This window comes from Lycium ferocissimum, chromosome 5, assembly GCF_029784015.1.
Source record: "Lycium ferocissimum isolate CSIRO_LF1 chromosome 5, AGI_CSIRO_Lferr_CH_V1, whole genome shotgun sequence".
Lineage (NCBI taxonomy): Eukaryota > Viridiplantae > Streptophyta > Magnoliopsida > Solanales > Solanaceae > Lycium > Lycium ferocissimum.
In genome coordinates this window covers 14,378,013-14,389,245 of record NC_081346.1, presented here as the reverse complement: position 1 = coordinate 14,389,245, position 11,233 = coordinate 14,378,013, and the positions used below count along the sequence as shown (strand labels likewise).

The window sequence follows — 11,233 nt, the reverse complement described above, 5'->3', positions numbered from 1 at the left end:
AATCATTTTGCTCCATCATATCCTAAATAATAACCCATAAAAAGTAAAGTTTGAGGGTGGAGGAATAAAATCTTGACTACCCGGGTTTAAATAATGATTTTTATTTTGGGGGAAGACAAGATATTTAAAAAGTAAAATTTGGAGATATTTTTAAAATAAAATTGATATACTATAAAAGATCACTATTAAACATGAATGGCGGCCCCAAGGTCGTCTGTAACAAAAACGAAAGTCTAATTAATGCGAACAAATGCTTTATTCGATCATATTTCAAATGTAAAAGATTAAGAAAATAACAAGGAAAGCTTCACTTATTTCATGGTCTCGAACATATAGTCTTAGCTAGAACTGGTGTTAACGAGATAGGCAGGTGTGGATAACATATCAAATCCATTGAACTTGGTTCCCGCACATTTTGAGTATGCACCCATGTTATAGAACACTATCAAATCATCCAGCTGAAGCTCCGGCAATTTTATATCAATGGCCACTGCATCAAGGGAGTCACAACTTGGTCCGTAAATGGTTGATTCACATATTTGACAAGATTCTTCAGCCTTCATTGAAAGTGGCTTGATACCCACGAAGCAACCGTTGTAAAGTGTTGGCCTAAATGATCCATAAATCCCTTCATCAATCCAATACTCTATTTTCTCACCTCTAACTCTTTTACCAATCACATGTGTGACTAAAGTAAAAGCCGTTTCAGGAAAGAATCGTCCTGGCTCTGCAATTATTGTTAAATTAGGCTCGGGGAAATAATTTTGAATTGTTTCATTTACTACACCAGCTATTTCCTCGAACAATGGGGTCGATCTAAATCCCCCGCCAATGTTCAAAATTTTCATTTTAGGAATTCCAAGATAATCAGCGGCATCAAACACGGCCCTGGCATTGGCGATCGCCTCATGATAAATGCTGGGATCCTGTGCAATAGATCCCACGTGAAATGAAACGCCCACAACTTTTAGGCCAGCCACATTACAAGCATAATGCAGGAGGGGTTCTATTTCTTCAGGCAACACCCCGAATTTTTTCCCCAGTGGACGCAACGAGCCACTATCACTGGGGGCTTTAATTCGGAGCAACAAATGGCATTGTGGGTGCCATTTCTTGATCTTGTCAACTTCGAGCTTGGAATCAAAGGTTGTGAGATTGACCCCCACACTAGCTGCGTGCTTGATGTGGGAAATAGCCTTACAGGGGTTAGCAAATATGATTTGCTTTGGGCTAATACCGAGACTTAAGACACTGTCTATCTCGAGTAGGCTAGCACAATCAAAATTAGCACCCAAATTGGCTAGTTTGGTAAGAAGTGCAGGTTCACTGTTGCACTTGACAGCATAGAAAGGCTTTACATTCGGAAAAGAATGGTTCCATTTGTCCATAAGCCTCTCAATTGTTGCCAAATCCAATAGATAAAAAGGTTGGCCAGCATCGTGGTTCTCTGCAATTAAACGGATTAAATCCGTCATCCCATCTTTTGGTATTTGGTATACACGACTCTTAGCTGCAGACAGCATGATTGATAAATTTAGTCGATGAAAATGTATTTATGTATGAAATAGAAAGAAGAAAGCTAATGTCTTTAATTTCTATGCATGGCTCCTCTATCTATCTCCTTTATATAGTTATACAAGAACACCGATATATGCCTAAAAACCCATCCACGCGTATTGTAAGAGTATTATAATATGAGTGGTGATCGACTCGAGCTCGCCTTAATCATTTAGTGGAATAATATCTTCTTTTTTGTCACGTTTTGTGATCAGAGATAGAGTTTTTCCCTTACTTAGTAAACCAATAATAATTATTTTAGTACAATAAGAGATACATTTTCTTTAAAGGTTTTTTTCTCTAACTTTCCAGTTAAAAATGATTATTCAAGTGCTTAATTTTTTAAAACCATGCATAATAAATCTGAAAGTTTGACGTTCACATGCAGCCCCTTATTAGTTACTCCCTCCATCCAATTTTGTGGTGCAATTCGATTTCGAAAGTCAAACAAATTTTTCTTTAACTGCAAATTTTTCATATATTTGTTAAATCTTTTAAATTTTCAATTATTGTGACATATATTACTTTACATAGTTTCCAAATATGTAAATTTTATTCTAAAAAACTTATCGGTGTTGAAATTGACAGTCGAACTTAAATTTTTTAACTTTCGAAATCGAAAAGATGCTACATAAATTGGGACATAATAAATACTATCAGACTATATAAATATAAACAAATGAGTCTCGATTTCTCATTAGTATAAAGAAGTGTTCCCATGTGCCAATAAACAGCAATAGCAAGAACATGAGAGATAGGAACGTATGGTGTCCCATTTCAGGAATGACCCTCTTATTATATTAGTAGACGGCCCATGCCCGTGCTGCGCACGGGCCCAACACTTTAGATTATAGTGTATCTATGTGTATGTAGTTGTGTTTAGATAGTGATTATATATATATATTTTATATTGCTAATAAACATACATAAGTTTGTATATATATATATATATATATATACACACACTACGTTCAAAACACGATTAATATAACATTGTAGTTTGTGCTCCGTATCTAAAACTTTATTATATTAGTGTTTGCTACGAATACAAAATCGGCAAAAATTTATTAATATTTTTTAAAAGAGAAGACTTATTTAAAAGGAAACTATTTTCCTCTCTTTGAGATAAAACAATAGAATATTTAAGCATCGATTGATACTTTCAATTTTAATTCGATTAATTTAAAGGTGTGAAATACTTATTATTTTTTATCAAATTTTGATTTGGATAATTTAATTCAAATTATTAAATTAATTTTACATGTTTAAAATGAAACAAAGTAGAAATTGATTTTCTATTTAAACGAAGAAATACTATTTTTTAATTTTTGGTAAATATTCTCGGTTTAGCTCATTTACTTGTCATGTTGTCTTTTGCATGGTTTTTTAAGAAAACGTCAATTAGAATTATAATTTGACTAATTTACCTTATTCATTATTTGATCTCCATTTGATTTTTTTTTTTTTACAACATTAATCTCTTTTCACATTTATCAGGCTAAGAATAAAAATGAAAAAGTAATTAAATTCTATCTTATTTTAAAATATAAATATTTTAAGTATATTTATTTTAGTAAACATAACAAATAAATGACACGGCGGAATAGCAAATACAACAGTTCAATATCTAGATTAGATCTCAGGCTAATATAAAAATAAAAAAAATTTGTATGGTTTGGCTACTTAAGAAAATTGTATGGTTTGACTACTTAACCTTTTGAAGAAAAACAATAATATGGGGTCCATGTTTTTTGTACAATAATTTCATTTTTGCCCCACTAATGGATTGATACACGTGGTAATGAATCCATCATTATTGACTTAATAAGATACTTTGGAAATTACATGAATATTGTTTGATTTTTTAATATGGGGCACACTTTTTTTTTTTTTTTTTTGGGACATTATTAGTTTGCACTATTTTTATGCATACATATATATACTATGTTCAAAACACGATTAATATAACATTGAAATAGTACCAGATCTAAAACTTTATTATATTAGTGTTTACACTAATACAAATCCGACTTTTTTTTTAACATTGTTTGTTTTTTTTAATATGGGATTCACTTTTTTTTTTATATTGCTTGATTTTTTTTTTAATACGGGTTTACTTTTTTTTTCCGTGAGTTTGGAGATGGTGGGTTCCGCTTGTTTTTTTTCTTCTTTTTATTTTTTTATTTTTTATATTGCTTGGTGTTGTTTAGTATGGGGCCCACCCTTTTTTTTTTTTAATGGACGACGAAAGACGAAGCATGGGTTTAAACCCATGCTTTGGACATTATTAGTTTGCACTGTTTTTATGCATATATATACTATTGTCAAAACACAATTAATATAACATTGTAGTTTGTACTCCGTATCTAAAACTTTATTATATTAGTATTTGCTACGAATACAAAGTTTGCACTATTTTTTTTTTAACATTGTTTGTTTTTTCAATATGGGGTTCACTTTTTCTTTTGATATTGCTTGATTTTGTTAATATGGGGTCCACTTTTTTTCCCGTGAGTTTGGAGATGGTGGGTTCTACTTTTTTTTATTATTTTTTTTATTTTTTATATATTGCTTGGTGTTGTTTATTATGGGGCCCACCCTTTTTTTTTAATGGACGACGGACGACGAAGCATGGGTTTAAACCCATGCTTCTAACTCACTCTTCTATATAGTTGAAATTATTATTATTATTATTATTATTATTATTATTATTATTATTATTATTATTATTATTATTATTAGGGCCTAAAATACCCTCGAACTATTGAAAATGGTGCAAAAATACCCTCCATCCACCTTCACCCTCCAAATACCCTTATCATCCACCTATGGGTCTAAAATACCATGCTACCGAAGCTTTTCATTAAACACGTGGCAATTTTTTATTAGTTGGCTTATAAAATTAACTAAACTAATTACCTTTTTTATTAATGTTGGACTTGATGACTGATGCCCCCCCCCAACCCCCAACCCGACCCGCCCCTTTCCATTTAATAGAAAAACAAAACCCTTCAACCCATTTAATAGAAAACGAATTAGACCCATTTCATTAAAAGAAAAAAATTCAACGCCGCTACTTCAAAAACCCTAGAAAATTTAAACCAATTTACGGTCAAAATGTCCCTATTTTCTGCGTGAATAAGTTCGTTGGGTGAAGATTTGGATTGTACAAGTTCTGTTCCACCTTTTAAAGTAAGATTTTGCTGCTTATTACTTATTTATTTTCAGTTAAGGTTTAAAAAAAAAATTATTTTGTGCGAGATTTGATGTATGTTGTCATTTTTGCTGAGCTTCCATGTGTTATATGTTTTTTTAGTCAATTTTTGTGTTGCTGTTACTCCATTACACTATATGAAGTGTCACAAGTTAAGGTTTTTTTAATTTTTTTTTTCAAGTTGGAATATTTTGTTGATTGTTGTGTCAAGTTGGAATCTTTTGTTGGTCAGACCACTTTATATGCTTTTTCCTCTTCATTCGTTTTTTTTTCCTGTTTTTGTATTATGTATATGTGTATCTGTTCGGTGTATTTATGAATGTTAGGTGTAGTTTTTTTTTTTTTTTTTTTAATGCACAGCTCAATATTTGTTTGTTTTCAATGCTTTTGTCTGTGTATGCTGTTTTTTAAAGCATGTGGTCCCTCTTCCCTTATCCTTGTCTTCACATAAATATTGGTAGATTTCTTATTTCCTATTCAGCTTTCTATTTCCCTTTCTTTAATGTTTCTAATGGGTCCCTTTTCCTTTATTTTATGTTTGCCATGTGCTTTTCTTGAATGATGTTTGACAAGGTTGATTTAGTATTTAATTATGGAGGCAAGTGGGTCCTGCATCCTCAAGTTGTCTACATAAAAAAACAGATTCATGTGTGGGAGGATATGATCCAGACTTGTTGTCTTACATATATATGTAATGAATACACTGAAAAATTAGGTTTTAGAGTGGTAAAACAGCTGCTGGTCACAGGGCCCTCTGGGAGATATTTTTTGGTTGAGAGTGATGCAGGCACTAGACACTTCAATCTTCTCTGTCTAGTGAGTTTTGTTTTCTATTAAATGGAAAGGGGGCGGGTCGGGTTGGGGGTTGGGGGGGGGGGCACTTGGGTCATCCGGTCAACATTAATAAAAGGTAATTAGTTTAGTTAATTTTATAAGCCAACCAATAAAAAATTGCCACGTGTTTAATGAAAAGCTTCTGTTAGCAATAAGGGTATTTTAGACCCAACAGGGGATGGTAAGGGTATTTGTAGGAATTTGAAAGGTGGATGGAGGGTATTTTTGCACCATTTTCAATAGTTCGAGGGTATTTTAGGCCCTTTTCCGTTATTATTATTATTGTTATTCATGAGGATGAGCCATTATGCATTATTGTCCTAAAGGTCATTACTTCCAATTTCTTGCTCATAAACTGAAATTATAATTTTATAAGGATGAATTATTATATGTCGTCAGTGGCGGAGGCAGGATTTCCATTCAGGGGGTTCAAAAAATAAAATAAGCACGCTTGTGTTGGCAAATGAGCAGGTCGGATCAGGAATAACTTAAATACATAAAGTATACTTAACGAAGCACATAGCAATGGAAAGTCAAAAAGCAACTAACTTGCATGAGAGAACCTTAATAGTCCAATAATATATAAAATTTGGAATATAAGTAATACCTTGCAGACTTTTATCTAAATCACGCAGTAAGGCATATTTCCTCCGTAAATGGTTCGGAAGAGCTTCTATATCTGAGACAATGTCATCAATGTAGCAAATTGTTAGAAATCAAAGCAGAACTACACATAGGAACTAATTCCTATATAATAAATCAAGCATCACTCTTGCTGAGACAATACTAAAAATCATGCTCGAAGCTAGAATAGTGTTGTCAAAGGCACTCGTTTGAGGCGTACATAAACAAGCCGGGTGAAGGCACCTCCGCTCATGATGAAGAAAAATATCACAATAAAATGCCACAATATAGGTAATAAACTAAGCAAAAGCTAATAAAGTAAGAAGTTTCCATTAACAAAGGCAACTTGAAGATGCCATATTACAAAAGTAAAAGCTTGGGAGCTTTTGAAGCAAAACAAAGTAACTAAGTTAGACTACACAAGCAAGAACCATGGAGTTTTACAATTGTACTCTACGAGGTTTCATATCTTGAAATGTCTTAATAATAGCATCATTAGAAACATTATCAAATACATCTTTTTCTAGATAAGGCACCAAACAACCGCTAAAAAAATCATCACTCATTTGACTCCGCAAGTCATTCTTGATAAACTTCATTGCTGAAAAGCTCTTTCAACGGATGCAGTGGCAACCGGCAGAAGCAAAGCAAGTTTCACTAAGTTGAATACAAGAGGATAATTTGAATGCTTCTTTGTCTGAACTAATTTTTTCGAAAGATCACAAAGCCCTTTTAGATTGGAGAACCTTTCATCAACATCACGAACATCAATAGTGTAACTTGCAAGTTGATTCTCAAGAGAACCCATATTGAATTCATTAAAGTCATCAGGATATAATTTAGCCATTTTCATTATTTTCCTGATATCAAAACTTGAAAACAAGTCAATTGGATTCATACAAGAAATTCCATGAAGCAAATCGATGGAAGTCGCTTCGCCAAAACGATCTTTAAGTTCTTGAAGTTGCCAATCAATAATATTGCAAAATACCTCAACACGATAATGATGAGAGACTTTATTGTCACCAAGTCTCCTTCGTGATCTTAAAGAGCTAACATATGGCTCCTCAAAGTTAGGTACCAAAATTTCATGCTTGATACAAAACAAAGACACCCTAGCAATAAGAGAATCCCATTCTTCATCCCTATATGCTTGCAACCTTATTTTTGCTACTTCAACAAGTAACATGGCATTTGCCAAATCTTGCTCCTTTTTTTGTAAGCATTTATTAAGCTCATTTGTGATTGCTAAAACATCACTCATCAAATGCAACATGAACGCAACCTCATATGTTCGACAAGCTTCAAGATATCCCATTGCCTTGGCTCTTTCATCCAATAATCGTGCATCAAGAACAAGTGATTCAAGAACATTAAGAATAGAGCCAAACATAAGAATAAAATTGTTGAAAGATTTAAAATGAGATCCCCAACGCGTATCACAAGCTCTTGAAAGACCAAGTTCTTGATTCAAGCCACTACCGGTTGTAAGCTCACCCAAATCTAATGCCTCTTGAATTCTTTCTTTTTGAGAATCTCGAAATTCATCCATACGCTTAAAAGAAGATCCCAATACATTCAAAATATTTGAAACCAACACTACAAGTTTTCCCACTTCAATACATTTTTTCGAGACCGCAACAAAAGTTAGTTGAAGTTGATGAGCAAAACAATGAATGGAATGGGCCGATCTACTTTCTTGCCTAATCAACATTTTAAGGCCATTGATCTCACCTTGCATATTGCTTTGCCCCATCGTAACATTGTCCACGCACATATGATAGACTTAAGGAATGTTGAGCAAGTAAATTAACAATTGCCCTCTTTAGAGATAAAGCACTAGTATCTTGAACATGAACAATGTCAAGAAGCCGCTCCATCACAAATCCATTTCTATCAATATATCGTAAGACAATAGCCATTTTCTCCTTGCGTGACACATCAAAAGACTCATCAACTAGTAAAGAAAAGTAGTCACCATTTAATTCCTCAAGAATAGCTTTAATTGTTTCTATCTTACAAGCACTCACAATATCTTTTTGAATCATTGGAGAAGTCATTTGATCATTTTGAGGAGCATGTTCCAATACATAATCACGAATATTATCACACTTTTTCGCATACCATGAGAGAATTTGAAGAAAATTACCCCTACTAAGTGATGATTTAGATTCATCATGACCTCGAAATGCCAATCCTTGAGTTATAAGAAGTCTTACTACATCAACGGAAGCACTTAAGCGGACCAAATACGCATGCTTAAATTGACTAAATTGCATCTCAAGTGCAAAATGAATAGACTGTTGTACCCGCAATAAATCTTGACATTTCTTTTTTGACTGGTTATGTGGGCTGTTCGGTAGACCAATATGTTTTTCAAGATTCTTCTTTTTTTCGCCAACTCTTAAACCAACTGATTGAAAATATTTCACCCCACCTTGATTGGTGTTGTAGCCTTTAAATAGATAACAATACAAATAATAGATCGCATCTTTACTAACACTATACTCCAACCAATCATGATATACATCATCAAACCATTCGGAATTAAAGGCGCATTGATCCGTAAATATTCGTTTGAGGATACTCATCTGAAGCAACCGGTTGACAAGGACCATTAATAAGGTATGCTCTTCTAATAACATCACGATGATTTGGATGATAGTCCAAGATTGGGGTTCTTTCACCCGGATCATAATTTAAAGTACTCAAATCAAATTCTTGAGAAGAAGGTAATGGTACTTCTGAATGGTTGGCATTTGCTTCCTGGTTAGGTTGACTAGAAGAAGCTACACTTGATTTCGGTACTTTCGTAAAATAGTTCTTCACTGAACGTTGAGACTGAATCGTAAAAAATAAGAATTTTGTTAGAACTTAAAAGAAATAAATAGTTCTGTAGACAATTTTACTCATTTAGTTCCTTCTTCCTAGAATAAATTGTTCTTCCTAAAATAAGTAATTTAAACACAGCAAGAAATCTAAATCTCTACACAGTACACTAATTAATTATACATGAAACTAAACTGAGTCATTATAATATTTCCCAAAATGATTAACTGATTAGTAGAATGACATTTTCAACTATCATATCTCCAAATACAAAAAATATTTCATGGGTATAATCTAAAAAGCAAGAGAGAAAATTTTGCAACTAATCAATTCTCAGTCACTCCGGGCAAATTTGAAGCAATCGAGCTAAACTTTATAGCAAATATACAAAATTACAACAACAACATACCCAGTATTTTATTCTCACAAGTGGGGTATGAACTATGAAGAGGGTAAGCAATAAAGCAAATATATAGAATTTTAGAAAAGATAAAAAAAAAATGGAGAAAAGAGGGAACTAAGAACTTACCGAAGAAGCCATGAACGGAGACCAGAGAGACGACCGACGTTAAGGAGAGGACGATGTCGACATAAACAATGGCTAAATCGCAAAACAAAACTCGAGCGAAAAAAAAAAAAAAAAAAGAAAGAAAGAAAGGTGAGACCGTGAGAGTGACGGATGAGAACTGAGAAGAGAAAGAAAACCTTTGGTTTGTTTAATATTTGACTTATTTAGGGATTTGAATCCAATTAGACTTGTCCCCTACAAAACTACGTCGTTTGTCCATTTATTTTAAGTAAATATAATGTTACTAAACTACGTCGTTTTGTTTAATGAAACAGCTGAAATAAAATGTTCAGAAAATATTGCAAGCGGGGCTGCTGGGGTTCGAACCCGCGTGCATCGTGCAACTCTGAACCCCCCGCGCCACTGAGCTGCGCCTTTCATTTGTATTGAGGGGGTTCAATATTAAATATATATACACATAAAATAAAAATTTGGCCTTATATAAACAGTGTAATTTTTTGACTGAGGGGGTTCGGATGAACACCCTGGGATATACGTAGATCCGCCCGTTATGCTGAAGAGCTTACTTTTCATTTTTTCGGCTCAGTAGTGGAATTTATAACGGAGGAGCGAGTCTAACTCATTTTTGAAATAAACTAAGCCTGTAATTTATCTTAATGATAATAAAAAAGAATGCTAGCATGATACGATGATTATTTTTCAGTTCTTTGTTCATGATAAAATGATGCATAATTAAAAGTATTATTTAAGTCACTATAATGAAAAATACTACATTTAATTTCAGATCATGAGCGTATTTTTAGACTATCCTATCTAGTTTTAGTTTTAAATTCTTTTACTGAAGCTTTTTTTATTTACGATTTATAGTTATGTATCAAATTAATTAGAATATATAATTGCAGGGACCAAATAGTTAAAAAGAATATCATAGTATTATATTTGGTTATGCACAAAAGTTTGTAAAAACTTAAATTTGTCAATATAATATTACATGGAATTCATTAATATTTTAAAAAGAAACAATTCACATAAAAAGAACTCCTTTCCCTTTCTTATTTGAGACAAAATAATATTAGCATTAACAATTATGAACTAATTTGAAAAATAATGCAAGCAATCTGTTATAACAGATGAAAAATTGATTTGATTAATTTTAAAATGTAAAAATATTATATTGTCAGTATTATAAATTGGACCCAAAGTAACACTTGTTTATCAAATTTTAATTTGGTAAGTTTGAAAAATAAATTAAAATTTTATTAGTTAATAATACATATTCTATTTAAATTTATAGCTAATTCTTCTGTTTCAATTCAAGTATCTTATTTTTATTTTTAGTATGCCATTTTTATTTGGTTCTTTAATTGGAAGACAGTTTAGGTATATTACATAATCTTAATTTAATATTTATAAGATTTTAAAAAAAAAATCTTATTTTTTAAAATTCCATATCTAATTTTTCTATTGAACCTATTACTACCTCCGGATAAAAAAAAAGTCTATTTAGCCATTTATACACCCCTTAAGAAACTACTCACTCAAAAAAAAAATGTAAATTGATTAACTGTTCCTAATTAAATAGACATTGTGATTTGATCACATAACACTTAATAGGGGCAAATTTGAAAAGATAGAGTTAATTATTT

General features: G+C 32.3%; 2 protein-coding genes across 4 annotated transcripts; both read right to left on the bottom strand.

The window, feature by feature from the left end:
- Positions 1 to 204: 204 nt before the first annotated feature.
- On the bottom strand, positions 205 to 1,577 carry LOC132058237 (ornithine decarboxylase-like). The gene has a single exon (XM_059450789.1). The coding sequence runs from the start codon at positions 1,521 to 1,523 to the stop codon at positions 339 to 341; it is 1,185 nt and encodes a 394-aa protein (XP_059306772.1). The 5' UTR covers positions 1,524 to 1,577; the 3' UTR covers positions 205 to 338.
- Positions 1,578 to 6,036: 4,459 nt separating this feature from the next.
- LOC132056148 (uncharacterized) lies at positions 6,037 to 9,695 on the bottom strand. Of its 3 annotated transcripts, none has more exons than XR_009414733.1 (2): positions 9,588 to 9,616; positions 6,037 to 6,284 (listed from the first exon to the last, which is right to left on the bottom strand). XR_009414733.1 is itself a non-coding variant. In XM_059448223.1 (2 exons), the coding sequence occupies exon 2, from the start codon at positions 8,004 to 8,006 to the stop codon at positions 6,825 to 6,827; it is 1,182 nt and encodes a 393-aa protein (XP_059304206.1). In that variant the 5' UTR covers positions 8,007 to 8,186; positions 9,588 to 9,604; the 3' UTR covers positions 6,647 to 6,824. The 3 variants fall into 3 exon arrangements, 1 of the variants encoding a protein (XP_059304206.1); XM_059448223.1 differs by lacking the exon at positions 6,037 to 6,284 and adding an exon at positions 6,647 to 8,186 and having other exon boundaries at positions 9,588 to 9,604; XR_009414732.1 differs by lacking the exon at positions 6,037 to 6,284 and adding an exon at positions 8,838 to 9,070 and having other exon boundaries at positions 9,588 to 9,695.
- Between the last annotated feature and the right edge of the window lie 1,538 nt (positions 9,696 to 11,233).